We start from the raw sequence: 23,153 nt of genomic DNA, 5'->3' as shown, positions 1-23,153 counted from the left end.
CTGGGTGACAACCTGCTCCAGAGAGAACAATTATTTTGTATTGGCTTAGTGAGATACCAATAAAGATTTTTACTGGTTGCGCCTATACCCAAGTCTGATTGTCTCTGTTATTCCAGCCTCTAGGGCTGAAGTGTTTTCCCCTCCCCAGGGGCAAGGGACCACACCCCTGATGCCAAGCAGAAGGCTGGGGATATGATGTGATAATGTATGGTTTACTTTTCAGAAACAGCTGTAATTTGGATGGAGTTAATTTGTGGTAAAGGAAAATTAGGTTCTTACCTTGGTAATTTTCTTTCCTTTAGTCATAGCAGATGAAGCCATTACGTATGGGTTGTGTCCATCAACCAGCAGGGGGAGATAGAGAGCACTCAACTTTTCATAGTGCCTCATGGCCAGCCAGCTCCACTGCCTCTTCAGTATTTGAAGCTTCCAAAGCAGTATGTCAAACCGCAATGGGAATATGAGCTTTCCTCACAGTGAACGATGGCCCCTTAACAAGGGCATGAACACATCCTGCTGGAGTGAATAAACTAGTCCTCATTGTATAACTGGAGGGGATACATGCAACCTCCTGGAGGGAATGGACTCATCCTGAAGACTGTTTTCCAACTTTCTCCCAAGGAAGGAACTTCAGGAAACAAGAACAGAACCTGAAACAGATTCACAGCATTCAGACAATCATACAGGGAGGGCTCATGGCTTCATCTGCTATGACTAAAGGAAAGAAAATTACCAAGGTAAGAACCTAATTTTCCCTTCCTTCTCATCAAGCAGACGAAGTGGGATGTAACAAAGCAATTATATAGGGTGGGAACAGGTCACACCACGCGTTAGCACTTGTGCTCCAAAACGCGCATCCCTCTTAGCAGCCACATCCAGCCTGTAATGTCGGGCAAAAGAGAGCTTAGAAGCCCATGTTGCTGCACTGCATATCTCTTGACGAGAGAGTGCTCCAGTTTCAGCCCAAGAGGAAGAAATCGCTCTGGTAGAATGCACCTTAAAGGCTACAGGCGGAGACCAGCCGGCAAGCAGATAAGCTGAAAAGATAGTTTCTTTGAGCCAGCGGGCAATAGTGGCTTTAGACGCTGGAGACCCTCTGCGAGAACCTGATAGCAAAACAAACAGATGAACATAGATCCTGAAAGAGATAGTAACTCGCAGATACTGCAGCAGAGTCTTGCGCACATCCAACAGGTGCAACTGCCCAAAAGATTCTGGAAACTCCTCCTTATCAAAGGAGGGCAAGAAAATAGACTGGTTTAGGTGAAACGCTGAAACCACCTTAGGCATGAAGGAAGGCACGGTTCGAACCGTGACCCCGGACTCTGAGAATTGCAGAAATGGGTCTCTACAGGACAGCGCCTGGAGCTCTGACACCCGTCTCGCTGAAGTAATGGCCACAAGAAAAACGGCCTTTAGTGTCAAATCTTAATCCGATGCGCGCCGAAGCGGCTCAAAAGGAGAAGCCTGCAGGGCCTGCAAAACTAGCCCCAGGTTCCAAGCTGGACAGGGTGCTCGCACGGAAGGCTGGAGCCGAAGCACCCCACTAAGAAACCGTGCCACATCTGGATGAGCAGCTAAAGACATGCCTTCAACCTTACCACGAAGGGAGGCCAACGCTGCCACTTGCACCCGCACAAAATTATAGGCCAAGCCTATTTGTACACCATCCTGCAAAAAGTCCAGAATCGGCGAGACAGGAGCCCGCATGGGTGTGATCGCTTTTGAAGCGTACCAAGACTCAAAATGGCGCCAAATCCTGGCATAAGCCACGGAAGTGGAACGCTTGCAGGCCTGCAGGAGAGTGGAAATGACTGTTTGAATAGCCTTTGTCCCTCAATTGTGCCCTCTCAATCGCCATGCCATAAGACCAAAGCAGCAGGCGTCCTCCATGGCTACCGGGCCCTGTGACAACAGGTTCGTTACCAGAGGTAAAGGAAGGGGAGCCTCCACTAGCATCTGTCGGAGGTCTGCATACCAAGGCCTCCTGGGCCAATCCGGGGCGATGAGGACCACTTCTCCTGGGTGCAGCCGAATCCGCAGGAGCACGCACCCTATCAAAGACCACGGAGGGAACACATATAGTAGGCCCAGAGGCCAGGGCTGAGTCAAGGCATCCAACCCTGCCGAGCGAGGATCTCTCAGTCTGCTGAAGCATGGGACTTTGGCATTTGAACTTGTCGCCATAAGATCCATCACGGGCTTGCCCCATTTGGCACATATCTGCAGGAATTCTTCATCTAGTTCCCATTCTGCTGGATCGATCTGATGCCTGCTTAGATAATCGGCTTGCACGTTGCTCTGACCTGCAATGTGAGCTGCCGACAGAAACTGAAGATGCAGCTCAGCCCAGTGGCAAATCTATTCTGCCTGCGCAGCCAGTGATCCGCACTGAGTGCCGCCTTGTCGATTTATGTAGGCCACTGCTGTCGTGTTGTCCGGCATCACTCTGACAGCCAATCCTTCCAGGGTCACTTGAAAGGCCAAAAGCGCATGAAACACCGCTTTCAACTCCAGGCGGCTGATGGACCACTCTGACTTGTCGGGTGTCCATAGACCCTGGGCATGCTCCCCCTTGCAATGTGCATCCCAGCCCTTCAGGCTGGCATCTGTCACTACTAGACACCAATCGGGGAGCACCAGCAGCATTCCTCGCCGCAGCATGCTGTCAGAGCCACCACTCCATGCTGAGTCGGGCCGCAGGGAGCCAAGAAAGTCTGCATTGTTAATCCTGAGAAACTGGAGACCATCTTTGAAGTAGGGAATACTGTAGAAGTCTCAGGTGCGCTCTCACCCAGGGCACCACTTCCAATGTGGCTGTCATCGATCCCAGCAGCCGGACTATGTCCCAAGCTCACGAGCGGGGCATCCTCAGGAGCAGATGGACCTGATTCTGAAGCTTGCACCGCCTTAGCTCGGGTAGGTATACATAGCCCGAGTCTGTGTCGAACCTGGCCCCCAAATATTCTAGAGATTGCGAGGGGGTCAGGTGACTTTTGGCCATATTGACGACCCATCCTAGAGATTGAAGTACTGAGACCACTCTGGCTGTAGCTTGATAGCTCTCTGCTACAGAGTCTGCTCTGATGAGCCAGTCGTCTAGGTACGGGTGAACCCTGATACCTTCTCGCCTGAGGAAAGCAGCTACCACCACCATTACCTTCGAAAAGGTTCGGGGAGCTGTGGCGAGGCCAAAAGGCAAGGCCCAGAACTGGAAATGTTTTCCCAACACCGCAAACCTCAGAAACTTCTGGTGCGGGGGCCAAATTGGTATGTGCAAGTAAGCTTCTTTCAGGTCTAGAGACGTGAGAAACTCTCCTGGCTGTACCACAATGACGACGGAGCGCAGGGTTTCCATGTAGAAATGCCGCACTATCAGGGACTTGTTTAATTCTTTTTAAGTCCAGAATAAGGCGAAAAGACCCACCTTTTCGCGGCACCACAAAGTAGATGGAGTATCGGCCGTAGCCGAGTTCGGCGGGAGGTACCGGGGACACGGCCCCTAACTGAATCAGATCTTGCAAAGTCTCCTCTACCGCCGCCCGTTTGGCAGCAGAACCGCATCGGGACTCCACAAACACGTCTCTTACTGGGGTGTTGAATTCTATTCTGTAGCCATCTCTGATTAGGTCCAGAACCCACTGATCTGAGGAAATATTGGCCCACTCCTCGGCAAAGAGGGAAAGATGTCCTCCGATGACAGGAAGCGAGGAGGGGGCCTGCGCACCGTCATTGAGAGGGTCGCCCCTGAACTCCAGGCCTAGAGCCAGTGGCTGCGGAACGCTTGTCCAAGTGAAAGGAGTTCCTCTGCTGAAAAAGGGGCATGAGAAGTGCGGTACCTTCTAGCTTCACGGAAGCGAGGTCTATAAGAGGAGTGGACCGCCTGGCCCTTGGAAGAAGGCCTCGGCCTATCTTCGGGCAAGCGCTGGGGTTTAAGATCTCCCAGGCCTTTAACAATTTTCTCCAACTCCTCACCAAATAGGAGAAGGTCTTGAAAGGGCAACTTCACCAACCTTTGCTTAGAGGCCATGTCCACTGCCCAATGTCGTAGCCAAATAAGACGGCGAGCCACCAATGCTACTGCCATGTGTTTAGCCGAAGCTCTGACAATATCATAAAGGGCATCAAAAAGGACAAGGCCGACTCCAGCCGCGGAGCCACATCCGAGAAGGGCTCCACTCCATCTCCGGGCTGTTCCACTGCCTGTTGCAACCACGCCAGGCAGGCTCTAGCAGCATAACAACTGCATGCAGACACCCGAACAGCAAGACCTGCAATTTCAAAGGACCGTTTAAGTGCTGCTTCCAGCCTACGGTCTTGTATATCCTTCAGGGCAACTCCTCCTTCCACAGGGAGGGTAGTTCTCTGTCACCGCAGTGACTAGGGCATCTACTTTAGGCATTGCAAAGCGAGCCAAATGCTCCTCATGCAGAGAGTATAATTGCCCCATAGCCTTGGAAACTTTCAAAGGTCCCTCGGGGTCAGCCCACTGAGCGGAAATAAGCTCTTGGATGGAGTCATGCAAAGGAAAGGCTCGAGCAGGCTTTTTGGTACTAGCCTTCCTAGGATTCACAGAGGAGGCCGTGCCACTGTCAGGCTCTTCAATAGAAAGGACCTGTAGGGCATCTGAAATAAGCGCTGGCAGCTCATCACGGTGGAAAATCCTCACCGCGGAGGGATCATCCAGATCCTGTGGTAATTCTGGTAGGAATGCATATTACCCACTTGTTACAAATGGTCTGGCGAAAAGGATAAGGAATTCTAGTCTTCAATTTTGCTGCCATATTTAGCAGGTAGGGGCACAGGTGGGATTTGTTCAAGGAAACCGACTTAAAATGTTCAAAGAGTATTGTTGGCTGTATCTTGCTATCAAGAGGCGGAATATTTCCTCAGTTGTGGTTAGTTTGGATGCTAAGAAAGCATTTGACAGTCAGTTGGCCATTTTTGTTCCCAATGCTCTCATAGGCCTCACAGGCTGGTACTTGAGGGCAGTTTGGATTCTATTCTGATCCTTTGGCCTTTTTGGCTAATGGGATCCATACAGCTACATTTACAATCAAACAGGGAACCAGGCAGGGTGCCCTCTTTCTCCATAGTTTTTAGAACCTCTCCTTCATACCTTCTAAAATTCACCAGAAATTAGTTGCTAAGACTAGACAATTGGTACACTGGCTGTTGCTGCTGCTCTTTGATATTAAAAAAATTATTTTTTTGAGATCACACCAAAATGATAGAGCTATTAAAAAGGTTCCAAATGTAAGCAGGACTCAAATCTATGGCCCTGGTTATAGAAGTGCAAAGACTAGGTGGGAGGATTTTCCTTTAAATAGCTATACTGGGTCAGACCAATGGTCCATCCAGCCCAGTATCCTGTTTCCAACAGTGGCCAATCCAGGTCACAAGCACCACAAGAAACCCAAATAGTAGCAAGATTTCATACTACCAATCCCAGTGCAAGCAGTTGCTTCCCCATGTCTCTCCAATTAAGAGACTATGGATTTCTCCAGAATTTGCCCAAACCTTTAAGCCCAGATAACTGCTGTTACCATAAGCTCTGGAACTCAATTGCTGGAGGGTAACCTCATTGAGTGAAATAAAATTTCCTCCTATTATTTACATGTGACTGAGTGTCCCCTAGTCTGTTTTTAAAGAAATCAATTCACTTCTACTCATTCTACACCACATGCCTCGCTTCTCTTTTTCCAAGCTCTGTATAGTGTAAATATAGATATTGGTAGGACATAGAAGTCTGCCTGGCACTGCTGTCCTCGTTCAAAAACTGGTTATCAAAGCCCTTGATAAGCTCCATTCCAGCCCATCCAAAATATCTATGGAAATCCACCCCCTACTGGCTTTGCTTCCCAATTACCAGTGTTGTCAGTCTGCTAAGCTTCTTTGGATTGATTCCTTCGTGTTTATCCCATGCATTTTTGAATGCCGTTACTTTTCACCTTCACTACCTGCCACAGTAGGGCATTCCAAGTATCCACCACCCACAATTTATCTACTCTTATTTCAATGATAGAGACATTACTTACAGATACTAAGAATACTCTGCCACATTACATGCCTTATCTGGATAAGGCATGAACTTATTGCCAGGATATTTTGATGTGCCCCCTTGTGCCAGGTGCGGAGGTGGGTGTGTAAGCAACACAGTTATTCTCAACCCAGTCCTTGCACACTCTAGCCCTAGGTACAAAATATGTAAAATGCTTTGATTATAAAAACCACAGAAAGATGGTATATCAAATCCCATCCCCAGGGCCACCGAGGGGGGGGGAGGGGGAGTGTGGCAAAATTCCCTGGGCCTGGTGTTGGGGTCTCTCTCTTGCTCTTGATGGGACCCAAGTGATTGCGTCCCGACAGGAGCAGGATAACTCCAGCGCCAGGCCCCCCTTGGAGGCTGGGGAGGACCAGGAAGAGCAGACATTGCAGGTCTTCCTCCAGCGCTGCTCTTCCGCCCATTGCTTGCTAAGCAGCTGCTTTTCCTCTCAGGCACACATGCTGTTTTGAAACAGAGCATGCCCTAAGAGGAGAAGCCGCCGCAGGGGCAGGCAGTCAGCAGACTAGAGTCAGCGCTGGAGGAAGACATCTTCTGCTGGCGGGGGGGGGGGGGGGGGGGGGGGGGCGGCAGCAGACAATGCTTGTGGGGGGCCACAGCGGCACAGGCCCAGTTCAGTCTCTTAGCGGCCCTGCCTATCCCCCCTTCCCTTAAGGACTTCTCCCTTCCTCAAAGCTTTCCTTCTGGCCCATCCTGCCTCCTCTATTACTTCCTATTCCTGCATGGGCAGGTTGGGTTAAGAGAGAAAGTTTTGGACCAGGCTGCATGCAGCATATGTGTGACCAACAGAAGACCACTTTTAGGTAGTCCAGTGCAGAGGGGAACAGAGGTGCCAGAGCACGCCGAGGACAGTGGTTTGGAGTGGAAAACAAAAGCAATGCGATTTTTTAAAATTGCAATTACTGCATTAATTTGCTGCCCTAATTAAAACCTTGTTCCTGGTGACTTTAGTCACCTTTTCCCAGAGATGTCACTTATCAGATCATTTGATTTCTTCTGAATATATTCTAATATCTGTATGCCATTAGTTAATTGCACTGGGATGTAAGTTTCAGCACAGGCATTTGAACACTACCCTAATGTAATGTATGCAGTGAGCTTCATAGTAACATAGTAAATTACGGCAGATAAAGACCTGTACTGTCCATCCAGTCTGCCCAACAAGATAAACTCATCTTCCTGCAATTTTTCACAATCTGCATACGTTTTGACAACTTTGAATAGCTTTGTGTCAGCTGCAAATTTAATCACCTCCCTCATCATTCTGTTTTCCAGTACAGATCCCTGTGGCATCTACTATTTACCCTCCTTAATTGAGAAAAATGGCCATTTAACCCTACCCCCTGTTTTCTGTCAAATAATCAATTCCTAATCCACAGAAGGATATTGCCTCCTATCCAGTGCCATAGCGAGGGCTAATGACACCCGGGGTGTGTCGCTACTGCGCACCCCCCCACGGGTGCAGCACGGTGCACCCCCCTCCGGAACGAAACCCCCCCCCCCGGACCGCATTCTTACCTGCGGGAGGGCCGATCTGCCCCGAGTGCACGTCACTCAGAGCTGTGTCGGCCCCGCCAGCCCTCCGCAGGAAGTAACCTGCTCCGGGGCAGAGGGAGCAGGGAACCAGCGGGGCCGGCACCCCCCTAGCGCGCGCACCCGGGGCGGACCACCCCTCCCGCCCCGGGTGCGCAGCTCTATAGAGTACCTTAAAACATCCCCCTCAAAAACTCATATTTATGGATACACCATACTGCAAGGAAAATTAGGGCCATGCCCCAAAAGGATTACATGATATCTAAAGGGCAGTATCTTGCTGCCTTAATGGAAAGGCTCATTCCCTATTTAGTTTAATTTTAAAATTTGATATAACAACATTATCCAAACTCACATAAGGAATAAATTGTTGTACAGATCTTGTAGTTAATTTATATTTTGATTTACTAGCATTTATTGTATACCATGAAGCCACTGAAAGCTGAAGTGGTCTATTAAGATATGCACTGTATAGATATGGTGGGTTGAAGCCTGAAATTTTTTGGACCTCATTTTTAGAATGAAGCACCTGGTCACAACATACTAAGTCCACCTCCCCAAGGCATTAATAGAATTGACACCACCATTTATAAGTCTCCCAGTGTTCAAATCCCTGATGTGCAAGTACCATTGGCTTGTCTGACAGGTTAGGAGTATACAGAAGTCAATATATTTATACATGTTAGTGTAGTACTTTGAAAATTCACAGGCTTTTAAATTCCATAATCTGTTTTATACAATTCACAGGTGGGACTTGTCAAGAAAAAACCCAAATTAACTGTTTCCAAAAATTGCCTTGAGGCTATAAATTAAAACAAAGTCAGAGTGCCTTAGCACAGTTTAAACAGATTTAGATACTCCTGGATGAATCAAGCTGTTTGTGTTAAGAATTTGAAGCAAAGGTCTAAATATAACAAAAAACAGCTGCTGAAAGCTTCAACTATTCCAAAACAGAGAATATCCCTTAGGGAAGGCTGTAAATTTCAATTTAAAGGGGGGGGGGGGGGGGGAAGGAGGAGGAGGAACAGGCACTGCATAACCATGTACTGCCTCAAGACTATTCAGAAGTCAGCAACAGTGAGTTAAGAATTGCTGAGGAAGGCTAAGAGGCACCAGATTACTTTAGAGCTTGGTGGCTTGGGGGGAGGGCAGCCAATTCTGAAAAGGCCAAAATGGGACGTGGCAAAAAGGAAATCTACATTCTAAATTTTGTTTGAAAAACATTTGTCACATGGATATGGGAGAAGTGGATATGTGGTCTGACACCACCCATGTAGAATTTGCCTCAAATGGTAAGGGATAGAGATATGTACTCTTTAGGGAACTGGATCAGACACTTCAAAAACAGACCCAGGAACGCTCAGTATGAAATTGAAGCTTTTATTGATGACTCAATGAGTTGACACGGTACCATATTTCAGCACCTGCCTCAGGACTTGGATTAATGTCAATCAAATTCATCTTCAACAGTAACAATCCCATAAAGGCCTATCTTCAAAGGCTAACTAATGGTCCTGAAAAAGACCATTAGAAGATCAAAAAAATGTAGTTCGAAGGTAATGTCAATATAAGGTGAAATTAGGCCTTACCTGCTAATTTTCTTTCCTCTAGATCCTCCAGATGCTTGGGATATGCACTCCTACCAGCAGAGGGAGACTGAGAACACAAACTTCTTATACAAGTAGCCTGTGCAGACCTTCTAACCAGTAAAACAGTAACAAAGCAGAGGAACAAAACACCTCCACCTAAACAAAACCACTGAATCCACACTCAGATCTCCTCCCCTTAAGACGGGGGAATTCAACTGTAGATGGGCACAAACGGTACCACAAACTACCCTTAGTAAAACTCCAGGACCCAAATCACAGGAGCTACTAGAAATATCAGCAACTGAAGTCTAAAGAAAATATCATACTGAACTGTCCGATACCCTGGGTGGGCTCTTGAACGGTCTGGAGATCTAGAGGAAAGAAAATTAGCAGGTAAGGCCTAATTTCACCTTCCTCAGCAATCCTCCAGACAGTTAAAGACGCTTGGGATGTACCAAAGCAATAAACATCTAAAAGGTGGGACCTGCGAAGCCCAAAGGACAGGACGGCAGCTCCAGAACTGGCATCCTCCCTTGCCTGTACATCCACTCTAATGTTTGGCAAAAGAATGCAGGGGGGACCACACCGCCGCTCTACAAATGTCCACCGGAACAACTACTCTCTGCCCAAGAAGCCGCCATCCCCCTAGTGGAATGTGCCTTGAGCCCCACCGGCACCGTACGGCCATGCAATACGTAAGCCGAAGAGATGACATTCTTCAACCACCGAGCTATAGAGGCCTTAGAAGCAGCCGCTCCCTTTTTGGGCCCCCCATGAAGGACAAATAACCTGTCTGAAGACCTGAATTCCTCCGACCTGCGCAATTAAACCAACACTCTGCGCACATCCAATTTTGCCAAACGACACTGAGAAGCATCCCCTGTCCGGTCCCCCAAGACCAGCAACGAAATCACCTGATTGACATGAAAGGAGGATACCACCTTAGGCAAAAACGAAGGCACTGGACGCAGCAAAACCTTTTCCTTAGAAAACCACAGAAACGGAGGCCTACATGAAATAACCTGAAGTTCCAAAATCCTGCGAGCCGACGATATAGCTACCAAAAAGACCACCTTCATAGTAAGGTCTTTTATCGAACAAGACTCCAAGGGCTCAAAAGAAGAACCCGCCAAAGAGTCAAGAACAATATTAAGATCCCACTGTGGAACTAATGGCCGCTGAGGAAGGCAAAGCAACTTCACTCCCCTCAAAAAAAAAAAAAAAAAAAAAACCCGGACCACATCCGGGGAAGACGCAACCGACCTGCCCTGCACATTACCCCGAAAACACGCCAACGCAGCCAGCTGCACCTTCAAAGATGACAATGAAAGGCCCTTCTCAAAACCATCCTGCAAGAAATCTAAAATGCACGACAGAAGCTGTCGAAGGGACACACGCCCGGTCCCCACACCAATCTTCAAATATGCGCCACACATGCACATAGGCCAAAGACAAACATTTGCAAGACTGCAGCATCGTCTGAATCACCCGAGGGGAAAACCCTTTCCTTCTCAACCATTCCCTCTCAAGGGCCACACCGTAAGAGAGAACCGAGCTGGATCCGGCATGACAATTGGACCCTGACAACAGCACCGAGCCCCCCCCCCCCCCAGCCTTCTAACAAGCGCATCAGTTCCCCGAACCACGGCCGACGCAGCCAATTAGGAGCCACCAACACTGGACCCGCATGACATTCTACCCTCTGTAGGACTTGACCTATCAAGGGCCACGGGGGAAACACGTACAGCAATACCCACTGAGGCCACGGAAGGACCAATGCATCGATCCCTTCCTCTCGCGGATCCCAATGCCGACTGAAATACCGAGGAACCTGAGCATTCTGTACCGACGCCATGAGATCCACTACTGGCATTCCCCACTTTAGAACTATCTGGTCGAACACCGACCGGTGCAGAGACCATTCTCCGGGGTCCAACATGTGTCTGCTTAGGAAATCCGAGTTCACGTTGTCCACCCCGGCCACGTGCGCCGCCAAAATCTGCACTAGATGCCTTTCCGCCCAACTCAAGAGCAGAGCCATCTCGATTGCCAACCGTGGACTCTTTGTACCGCCCTGCCGGTTGACATACGCTACCGCAGTCGCGTTGTCGGACATGACTCTTACCACCTTTCCGACCACACTTGAGCGAAACGCCAACAGAGCTAGCCGAATCGCCCTCGTCTCCAACCGGTTGATAGACCACTGAGCTTCCTCCGTCGACCACCACCCCTGCGTGGACCGACCGAGACACTGAGTTTCCCAGCCCAGCAGACTGACATCTGTTACCAGAATCACCCACTGAGGAGGTTCCAACGGCATGCCCTTTTTCAGATGGGCCGAGCACAGCCACCACTGGAGATTGCGCCGAGGAGCCCCCCTCAATGGCACCTGCAACTCCAAACTGTGTACCTGAGGAGACCACCTGGACAACAGAGCCGCCTGAAGCTGACGCATACGCGCCCTGGCCCATGGTACTACCTCTATTGTCGCTGCCATGAGGCCCAGAACCCGAAGGTACATTTGAACTGTCGGACTCTGAACGGACATTAACAGCCGGACCTACTGCTGAAAAGAGGCGATCCGAGAATCCGGCAGAAACACGACCCACTGCCATGTCGAACCGCACTCCCAAGTACTCCAGACTCTGCGATGGGATCAACTGACTAGACTACATTCACTACCCATCTGAGCGATTCCAGAAACGCGACCCCCTGAGCCATCGCCGCAACACTGTGAGCCAGAGACTTCGCCTGGATCAACCAGTCGTCCAGATACAGATGCAGCAGAATTCCCTGCCTCCGCAAAGCCGCTGCTACAACCACCATTATCTTGGAGAAGGTACGTGGAGTCGTTGCCAGACCAAAAGGCAGAGCACAGAACTGAAAGTGCCTCCTTAAAACAGCAAAACGAAGGAAACGCTGATGGGCCTTGCAAATCGGCACGTGCAGATACGCTTCCATGAGATCCAGTGACGTGAGAAATTCTCCCTGACGAACAGCCACAATGACTGAGTGCAGAGTCTCCATGTGGAAGGATGGCACCTTGAGCGCCCCATTGACCCTCTTGAGATTTAAAATGGGTCGAAACTGGTCCTCCTTTGGCACCACAAAGTAAATGGAACAACTCATTCCCTGCTCGTGCCGAGGAACAGGTACCACAGCTCCCAACTGGATTAAGCGACCCAGAGTCTCTTGAATAGCCTTTAACTTGACTCGAGAGTGATTAACTTGAATAGAGAGTGACAAGGAGAGGGAAGAAACAGATCCGGCAGCGGGTGCTTGAACTCGAGCGCGAACGACCTCCAGCGCCCACTGATCTGAAGTAATTTGGGTCCACCCCTGATAAAACAGATGAAGTCGCGCCCTGACCTAGAGGCTGGACCCGCACACCTTCATAAGGAGGACTTAACATTTCCGGCACCTCCGGAGGAGTCCTGACCTCCTCGACGACCCCCTCGAAAGGACTGCGTCCGCTGGAAAAACCGGCTTTTAGGAGATACAAATCTGCCCGGCCTGTACCGCCTCGCATCCTTAAACTGACCTCTAGCCGAACCACCTCGACTAGCCGCCTTAGGCCGCAACTCTGGCAACCTTGAGACCTTGGTATCCCCAAGACCACTCATCAGCTTATCCAAGTCCTCTCCAAACATAGAACCTTAGAAAGGTAGAGAACACAACTTTGCTTTAGGAGGCTGCATCTGCCACCCAGCCCCTAAGCCAATGATCCCTGCGAGCCGTCACTGCCAGAGTCATATCCTTAGCAAATCATAAAGGGTGTCCGCCAAAAACAAAGACCCCCCATCTCCAATTTGGCCAGGACCTGAACCAAACCAATCCTATCTAACGCAGGCTCATCAAAGAGCTTCTCCGCCCAACGGAAACAAGCTCTGGCTACCAAGCCCCCACACACAGAGGCTTGCAAGGCCAAAGCTTACAAATCAAAGCTGCGCTTCAGAAAGGACTCTAGCTTCCTATCCTGAGGATCCTGTAAGGCTGTACCGCCATCCAACGGAATGGCCGCAGCCTTAGTAATCGCCGTAACCACCGCATCTACAGTAGGTGGTTTCAGCAGGGCCGAATCTTACGGAGGCAAGGGATACAGCTGCACCATAGCCCTAGACACCTTACAGCCTCCGGCACAGACCATTCCTGAAAAACCATGTCCCTAATGTCTGAATTCATGGGAAAGGGACGGAAGGCTCTCCGAATCCCCTTAACCAAGAGCTCTACCTGGGGTCCCTCCGCAAAGGGAGTGGCCACCGGAGCAAACATCAAAGTAGAGATCACCTGATCAATGAGCTCTAACTCCTCCTCCTTATGAAAAATGCGAACCACTGAAGAACCTTCCCCAGGACTTAGCCCATCCTGATCCTCAGACTCATCTAAGAGATCCTCCTCTCCTGGGTCACTCCAAACATCCGACCCAGGCAGAAAAAGTTCTCCATAGGCTCCGAAATATCCACCCAGGGCGCTTAACTCCCACTGAGCTAGCAGCCTCCGGGGAACAAATAGTCAGAGGGGCCGCGCTTCCCGCCAAAACAGGCTCCGTCGAGGCCGAACCGGGACGCGCAGCCAAAATGGCCGCGTTTCTCGCCAAAACCGGCCCCGCCATTGCTGACCCGGAATGTGCGGTCAAATCACCGCACAACACCTCCGCCGACTCAGGGGAAAGCACGGGGGGGGGGGGGGGGGCAAGAGCGCTGAATGTAGGCTCCTCACAAAATTTACATTGGCCACCTTTCACTTCAACGCTGCGCGCAAAACCGACACCTCGCCAGCTTAGACTGGCCGTGAACACAATAAAAACAAACAGTTGCTTTGTGCTCTGACAGCCTAAGGCAAGAACGCCCTTGAAGACGTTTTATCTCTGGACTGCCACAAGAACGGCCAAATAGCCACCTTTATTATTTTTTTTTACCTCGTTGCTGATGCCTTAACGCCTCAAGTGTACAGAACAAGGTCAAGAAGTCCTCCAGAGGAAGAGCACAGGGGGAGGGACCCGGCCACCCGGGTGTGACACCCCACAGGGAATAAGAAGCCCCTTAGGACTTACACCCTGTAATAGAGATCCAAGTGTGGGTTCTCTAACATTTACAACCCAACCTAGAAACCCCAAACGGGCCTACCAGACTAAGTACACTGCACAGGTTGCACACATCTACCCTCTGCTGAGACTGAGAAAATCCTGGTTAGTAGAAGGTCTGCACAGGCTACTTGTATAAGAAGTTTTAGTGTTCTCAGTCTTCCTCTGCTGGTAGGAGTGCGTAACCCAAGCGTCTTGAACGGTCTGGAGGATTGCTGAGGAATGATGCTTTATGCTTTGCTGTAGGGATTGTGTTGTAAGGATGCTTTGCAGTAGCAGGGACTGGGCTGCTTGTGAAGCCCAAGATAAAAGATTAATAGGCTCTCTCTGCCCTTTTGTATGTCATAGGCCCATGTCTGGCTAAAAGTCACCTTTCAGCAAGGCAATGAGCCCTAGCACAAACCAAAAAGGGCATGGCTCAGCAAGTTGTGGCCCTAATTTCACATGTTTCCAATAGAATCTGTGGCAGGTGGTTGTATAGTCAGAAGTACAACTGCTCTATGAGATTTGCTAGCCATATCTACCTCTTCAACCAGTTATATGGTGAAACCTGGTCATACCTGTTCATTTCCTTCCCTTTAGTCTGGCTCCATCATGACGACTGATGGGTTGTCATCCCTGCCCATCAAGGAGGTAGAAAAAACTTTCTCCAGCGATACCAGTATAAGCAAGCTGGTGTTTGGTAGAAGACTCCATTATACCTCTGCGAAAGCAGGTCACAAACCATACCCATGCCCCATACCCCTATCAACCACCGACTAACATTTTATTTTTTTAAAGCACTGGAGAGAAAGATCTCCTTGAGTCCTGTCAACTAAGGTCTAAGGGGAGGGGGTCTCAGGATGATGCAGCTGACTAAAAGGAAAAGAAATTGAACAGGTATGAATTTTGTCTTCCTTAGTGTCCAGTAGAGGCAGACCAAATTTTGGTTTCAGTTATGGTGATGAAACCAGACCAAAACCCTTTCTGCCTGGTTTTGGCCCAAGGGTTATTTTAATCTTTGGCCATTTTTTCAGCAGAAGCCAAAATGTATGCTTTGTCCTGTCTCCCTCCAGGGGCCCACTGAGCCTATCTTACAATCCCTGGTGATGTAGGGGTGTAGCTGAGGCAGGAGTGGGCCCCAGTTAACTCCTACCCATTCCATTTCTGCTCTCAAAATGGCTGTCACAACTAGAGTATTGCTCTTGCCCTAACTACACGACTAGACCTGAGATTGTAAGGCAGTCCTAAAGGGACATTACTTTTTGTGCTGCAATTGCCAAATAATGCAGTTTATGATCTTCCACTCTAGTTCATATGATAACTAGAATGCTCCAAATGAATGCTTTTAATACAAAAAGCTTTAGCAGGAAGTCTAAATTTGGGATAAGCTCCATAAAAAATAGCTTCTCTAGAATAAGGACATCAACTGTCCCACCAAGTGTGGTGCAAAGTCAGTTAACTGTAAAGCACCATGATTTTAGTTTCATCTTTTGTTAGCTGTGGTCCATGTAGACTATTTTGCTTGGACATAAAATGTGGTCTTTCATTGTTTAAGCTATATTCTGGCTTGGATACTGAGATTAGCAGAGGGATCGAGCTACAAGCTCTGAAAATCCACAACAGCCCTCACTGGTTCACATTTACAGAACTAAACTGGCTTCAACCAAACAAGGTGATGAAATTTCACAATCCCCTCTTATCAGATAGAGAAACTGACTTCCAGTGAGTGACACCAGTACAAGGGAGCTTGTGCTCAGTAGAAAACTGCAAGCAGCAGGTCACTTAAACCATACACCAACCAATGCAGCTATAGGTTTGATTCAACAATTTAACACTCCCCCCCCCTCACCTGAAGATACAGATCCCCCAGATTTGTCAACTGATGACACCTCAGAAGATGCACCCAGATTAAAAGAAAGGAAATTAACAGGTATGAATTTCATCTTCCTTAGCATCCAGGCTGCATCATCCTGACTAAATATACCCAAGCAGAACTCACTGGGCAGACAAGGCCCCCTGAACAATGGCTCTGCCAAGCACATCCAGCATGTCTAAACTGCAGATATCTTCCAGAGACACTACTCGGGTCTCCACTTAAGAGGTCACCTGAACCTAGGGTTGCCAACTAGATCCAGATTCATCTGACAGGGTTGATCTAGTCCTGGGCTTACCCCATCACATGCAGGGACTTGTAGTTCCGATTTCCCCATTGGATTCCCTAAGAAAAGCAAGGTTACAAGTCTCTGCGTGCTTTGGGGTAAGCCCAGAACGGGATCAATCCTGTTAGGTGAACCTGGATCTAGTTGGCAAACCCTATATGCACCCAAGCCAAATGATCCCTCAGATCAGGATGCACTATACTTGCAAATATAAGCAGCTTCAATGAATGTACAATAGAGGCCCTTGGACACCTGACCCTTTCAGGAGAGACAACAAATCATTTCCCACAAAATACCTGGAGCAACACTGTGCTGATGCTCTGAGCCCTGATCCACAAAGGAGGCAGAGACCTGGTTCACAAGAAAGGGGGAGATCACCTTACTACTACTACTATTTAGCATTTCTATAGCGCTACAAGGCGTACGCAGCGCTGCACAAACATAGAAGAAAGACAGTCCCTGCTCAAAGAAAAACATGTTGATGGACACCAAATCCTCCAAGGAGAGATGAGGCTTCTGGACAGCCATCTGAAGTTTGACACCATCCTTGCCAACAAAATCACCACCAGGAAAATTGCTGTCAGAGCAATATCCTTAACGAAAGACCAGTTCTGAGATGGTTGGACAAGAGGCTGCAAGCAACCCCTTCAAAAACAGAGTGCTGTCCCCATAAGCAGACATGGGAAGACCCAAAATCTTACCCTGGAAAGAGAGCTACTAGCTGGACCAAGTTTGGGCCTGCTGCAGAAACCCAAGAATTTCTGGACCATGTACCCTCCAAGGAGAAAGGAGGCGACTGTACCAGCTCTCACTTTCCAAACCCAGACATATGCCAGACATAGCAGTGGAGCTAGCTGGCCAAGAGGGCACTGTGAAAGTTTGAGTGCTCTCTCTCTCCCCTGCTGGTTGATGGACATAACCCATACGTAATGGCTTCATCTGCTTGATGACAAGGAAATTGAAGACTTACAGGCCTTGAGCAATGTTGACATCGCCTTTGATAATTCCTTCAATAAGAACTGCCTCTCAAGGACCAAACCATAAGCTAGAAGGGATCCAGATCCACCATTTCCACTGGATCCTAAGCAACTCATGACCTCCGGAGAGGGGAAAATGTCATCCAGATGAACAAGGTCCATGTACCACAGTCCAAGGCCAAACTACCTGCATTTAGAGCCTTAAGTTTAAGGCGACTCAAAATTGTTTTTAGTCTGTATGAGGGTTTGGCTTAAGCTGACAGCTTATTGGGCAGCTGCTGACAAAGATCAAGGCTGTGGTGTCATTGTTCTGTTCTGCTCTAATGGGTTTATTATTGCTTTGTGTGAAGTATGTTTTAATTGTTAGATTTTCTTATGTTTTTGGAAGGTTTATAATTTGCTTATGTTGTATTTATACATTTTGCTTTGTGATGTTATTTACCACCTTGATTTGGTGTGTTGAAGAGGACAGTATATCAGGTGCAAAAATAACATCCTCCAGAGTTGCTGAACACTCAAGCAGAGAAAGAATGGAAAACATTACTTTGGCAATGCTTTCCAACACATGTTCTTAGGCTTCTGTGGCTGTCATGACTCCTGCAGTTGTCTGACTGGTGCCACATCTGAGTTTGATCATCATTTCAGCCATCTTGCTGTTACTTTCTTCATTGTGAAAAACAACCTGAAGAGTCACTGCAAGATGGCAAATGACAGTCAAATAAACCCAGACATGGCACCACCTGGACAGCTGCAAAACTTTCCAACAGATTTTGGGACAGTGGGGAATGTGCAAGGTGTGAATGAATCTGGTAGGTGAGGGACAGTATATAGCAGCATGGAGGTTTACAGAGGAAAATATGTTTGTGGCATGTAAGTGGGGATAGCAGCTTTGAAAGCACCCTTTTGAGCCACCCCTCATCAACTATTTTTTTTTTTTAGGTAACAGTCTGCGTGTGCTGCTTGGAAGAGTCGCGACTATTAGAAGGGTGATCAATTATTATTATGGGTTTTTTTGTTTTTTTTTTTAATACAGCAGTGGTCCACTACAGCTTCTGTTCCCCACAGAAAGCAAGAGTTTTTTTTTTTAAGTGCTGTTCTCTGAAAAAATACCAAGCTCATATTCCAGATTTTGAAAACTAGAAACATTTGTTTTCTTCCTGCATGGAACTTGTGAGTTTCCATCCCTTTTTAGGAGTTGGATGAACATAGATCAATCTTTCCAACGCTGTTAGAAAACAATAGCTTTGCTTCTGGAGTACTATAGTAAGACTTGTAGACATTGAAAAAAAATTTTTCAAGTTCTCTATCCCGGGATCAGGATGCTACAGAATCTGTACAGTAAGCTAGTACTACAGAAGTTGTATAATCCCCTCTCCCAAAATAAAATGCTAACCCAGTAATGAAGGTGGCTCTTGCATTACTGAACAGGCATGGGTAGCAGAGGCTCAAAGACCATTAGAGAGGTAACACCTGAAGTCTGAGGACTACTATGCTGGTTAGAAGTTATTTCATTTGGATGTTAAAGTACAGTCAACTGATTTTGTTCATTCTGGCACAAGATTAGTAATAGATGTATTTTATATATCTCTTATGCATCCATTGCTTTATGAACCTCACAGAAACCATTGAGGAAATTTTTGTTTATTTACTGGAAAGTAAAGCAGTTCACCTCCTTCCCTTGAGTTCTCACCCAGCTGTCTCCACCAGAGTGTATCTGAGACTGATAGCTCAAAGCTCTGTCCATACACAGTTACAGACCAGAAGGTTGGGGGGAGGAGATGGAAAAACGCACCATCACCCATACTAACAAAAGCTTCAAGGATACCACAGTAAACCAAGACCATGGGTCACAACTAAAGGCTGAGATCAGCCCTCCAAGCTCAGGGTTTGTGGACCAATTCCTGTGAGCACTCCTAGCCCCAGGAAATCAGGTCATGGACTGCACCCCCAGGGAGTCAGGCCTTCCATTATTCTGCTGCTTCAGACCATTTGCACAAGGCAGAGAAATATTGGCTAGTTCCAGGGTTTTTATCATATTATATACTGGCAATATCACCAGTGTCTCAGTATTCTATGCCTGGGCTTGTCTAGAAGGATAAGGAACGAGGCTTTTTGGTAAGTATATATTATATGAATGAATTCCCTTCAAAACAGTAAATATTCAGTTACTATTTTCATTAAGAGCTCTGAAATGCTTTATGTTCTAGCTTTTTGTGGTAGGCCAGTTTTGAATTCTAGCAGAGCGCCATCTAGAAGTCATATGACCCTACTTAACATTTCATGTTAACCTACGTTTATATCCCTTAAAAAAAAAAAAAGCCCTTGATAACACTCCTGGCCACATTCTACAAGTATGTATCTGAAATTTATCACTTGGAAGGCAAGCAGCATTAACTTGGCTAACAACCTACCAAACACCCCCCCCCCCCTCAAATGGAAAGCACATCAGAACAGCAAGGCAAAGGAGGTCAGCCCTGAACTTGACTTGGTGGTAAATCCTTGTATTGACTAGTAGCTGAGGAATGATGCTACATGAGAATGCCCCTCCTTATCATTTTAGTCAAGGTATTAAACAGCAATTGGCCTTCATCCACACCAGACTACCTTGGAAGTAATACTGTACTTTCCTACCCTTTTGTGACTGTCTCTGGGGAAACAACTTGTTAAACTACTTTAGACACGTTTTACCAGAGGGTCACATTTACCCATGTTCTAAGAAATAAAAAAAAAGTAGATTTTACAGGAATGCCTAATTACCATTAGGAATAGGCATTTGTTTTAAAATGAATATTGTTTGCCATTAAGAACATACTATGCTCTTATATGGTATGTGCTTTCCCAATAGCAAGTGCATGCACAATAGTGCACACATGCATAATAGTTTGCGCATAGGAGTATACTACATACACACACACTTTGTAAACAACCAAAAAAGGGGGGAGGGACTGGAACAGAATATACATCTTACTCTCGACATATATATGGACATTTGCCTGGGATATGAATAAAAAATATTTAATGCACGTGTTCACACATCAAACAAGCTTCTTTTGGGAACATCAGGTTCACACAGCACAGATACATGTGAAGCAGCCCCTCGTCCTAGTTTGCAGACAGACCATAAATATAAAAAGCACTGTAACAAGCTCAACTTAGCAGAGATCAAAGATTAGTTTAACTGATGGAGGACAAACTTAATGTCTTTCCATCCATTTGCTTCCTCCCCACCCCCAATTATCTTGGAACTAAAAGTTTGCCGAGAAAACTAGTCAAGCATTGCAATAGACATGTTGTGCGCTTTAGTTACACGGAACAAGAATAAGCTTGTTGAAAAAAATGCTACCGTTATGTGGAAGAATGGCCTACCTATTATGAACAATGTTCTTCCACCATGTCAATCCTTGGCATAAAATAAGTACAATACAAAACAAATGCAGCTCTTCACCAATGCATTATCATACACACAAGAGGCAGTTTTCCATGCTCACATTAGCCATAATCATGTCAGCAATATGAACCACTACTTTGGAAGCAGAGTAGGATAAGCTACAACTGACCATTTGGCCTTCACCAGTTTAAGCAGCTCGGAAATGGTGACCTCGCGTGTTTTGTCTTCTCCAACCAAGTGTTGTGCCGCTTCCCCCGTCAGCACCATAGCCCTTTCACCTAGCTATAACCCAGCCAAGATGGTTTAGGTTCCGTACAATGTAATGGCAGCTGGTCAAACCAGCGGAAGGCTAATTTATATTCTTCGGCACCCTCCTCTGGGCACAATAAAGGCGCTTGGAGATACTGAGCATGCCCCAATATTGAACAGAGCTGGCTCCTATGTAGCTAATGCAGCTAGATGTTACTTAACTGCAAGTACGCAATAACTAACGCATGCTCGGGCAACTGGGCCTAGAACTTACGAGTGTTTTTTTAAATTATTATTTACTTTTTTTTTTAATCTGCGCCTCCCTTTTAAGGCTTACCGGCACCACACTCTTCCTAGCGGGTCTGCTCGTATGATGCGCAAGATCTGGGGCGCTGAGAAACCCGGGGATGTGGAGAACTGCGGAGTCTACAGTCGGGTCTGCACAAGGCCCGCCGCGTGCTGAGCACGAGGCAACAGTTCCCGCCGTCGCGCTCCCGCACGCGCTACCACTACCTAGACGTTAGCCCCGGGGAGGTGCGGATCCTTTTGTTTTTTTCTGCAGTGTACTGAGACACTGGCTACTTTAGTTTTGAGTCCCCTACTTTCCTTTCTGATGGGTAAAAGCAAGCTACACGTAGCATGGAGTGGGCCAGGGGGGCCCGACCAATATTTTTATTTAGCACAGTTTCAGCAACTAGAAAGCGTTTGTTTGGCCCCCTCACCTTAAAACTTGAAAGGCGTTTTGCTGCCCATACTAGTAGGAAAAATCATCAGCGTGCATAGCTGCACAAGCCTATGTTACTCGTATCAGAGGCCACAGAACCACAGAGACTATATGCCTTCTAAACAAGAGACATGATTATCTCGTACACCCTTTACAATTTTTTTTTTTTTTTTTACTAAAGTTCATGCTTTAACAAAGTTGGGGCATAGCCTTGCAATTTTAAAGATACCCAACAGTTTATTGTACCTTCCAATGCTATTCTATTCCTTAAGAATCAGTAAGGAAGAAAATGGTTTGAGTTAACCCTGTGTATCAACATAGGCTTTGAATATCTCGTTTTACATTAAGTATTACGACAAACACCAAAACCTTGCAAAATTCGTTACGTATACCTTCTAATCCTCTACTTATGCCCAACAGAAAAAGAAAACAAAAATTATCACGTACATAAGTGGCGAGGGGGCAACCATAAGAACTTACCAGCGGGAAAGCCATGCTAAAAATAAAGCCGCCGTCGCCCTAACTAAACTCGGAGAAGTTTTATTTTGAGGGCAAAATTTCGAAGGGGCTGTCTAAAACTAAGCGCGTTGAAACCGAGATGCTTTTTGCAACAACTGTGCACCCTCCTGCGCGGGGATTTATGGACTGCCGCTGCGGGACTCCCCGAGGCGAGCACTGATGCACAACACCTGGAGCCGTCGGCAGGGGCCGCGCCAAAACAGCGTTTCACCCAGCTGCTGGGGAGTCTCTGATTTAATTAGTAGACGAAGGAGCGCCCGCACTCCAGCACTGCAGCAGCAACCGAGGAGCCTCTCCCTCCCCCTCCCCCTTCCCCAACAGGGAGAAAAACTGTTAGACCCATTGTTTCTGTGGGTATAGAGCGGCAGCACAGATAGTATTATCATTACTGTATGGTAAGGCTTCATTACTAATAATCATTATTATAATACTACTGTATTATAAGGCTGGTGACTCAAGTACAGTAAATCCCTGTCCAAAAGAGTTTACAATCTAATAAAAACATCTGTTTAAATTAAGCTGATGCATTTTATTTTATAGTTACTTCCAAATACACAAAAATATCCAGAGAATACGAAATAGATATGGGCCTATATAGTCTGTCCAGTTTTGTTTCTGGTGGTAACTATCATAGCAAAAACAAAAAAGGAGGTAAAAACCCTCACGAAACCGTGAGATATAAAACTTTTTGTTTATATATAGGTAACTATCATAGACCATAGTTGATTTTTTACTTTCTTTACTTTTCAGTACCAGAATCCCCTGTGCTTGAATGGAGGTGTAGTAGACTAGCAAACTGAGCACCTGATAAACCAGGCTGCAAATCCTTCTTTGCCCACTGCTGTTCCTTGTGACGTTGGAAAAGCCACTTCATCCTCCACTGCCT

The 23,153-nt window shown here is 47.2% G+C and overlaps 1 protein-coding gene across 2 annotated transcripts in view; it reads right to left on the bottom strand.

Annotated features, from left to right (window-relative positions):
* CPEB1 (cytoplasmic polyadenylation element binding protein 1) overlaps nucleotides 1-22,369 on the bottom strand; it is a 201,806-nt gene extending 179,437 nt beyond the window's left edge. For both annotated transcript variants that reach the window (XM_030187973.1, XM_030187981.1), the window contains exon 1: nucleotides 22,229-22,369. In XM_030187973.1, coding sequence (XP_030043833.1) covers nucleotides 22,229-22,243 — 15 coding nt within the window. In that variant the 5' untranslated portion in view covers nucleotides 22,244-22,369. The remainder of the gene's footprint in view (nucleotides 1-22,228) is intronic.
* Nucleotides 22,370-23,153: the final 784 nt, after the last annotated feature.

The sequence above is a fragment of the Microcaecilia unicolor genome, chromosome 1 (genome assembly GCF_901765095.1).
Source record: "Microcaecilia unicolor chromosome 1, aMicUni1.1, whole genome shotgun sequence".
NCBI classification, from domain to species: domain Eukaryota; kingdom Metazoa; phylum Chordata; class Amphibia; order Gymnophiona; family Siphonopidae; genus Microcaecilia; species Microcaecilia unicolor.
Note: the sequence above shows the minus strand (reverse complement) of the source record. Positions and strands in the feature narration are given on the sequence as shown.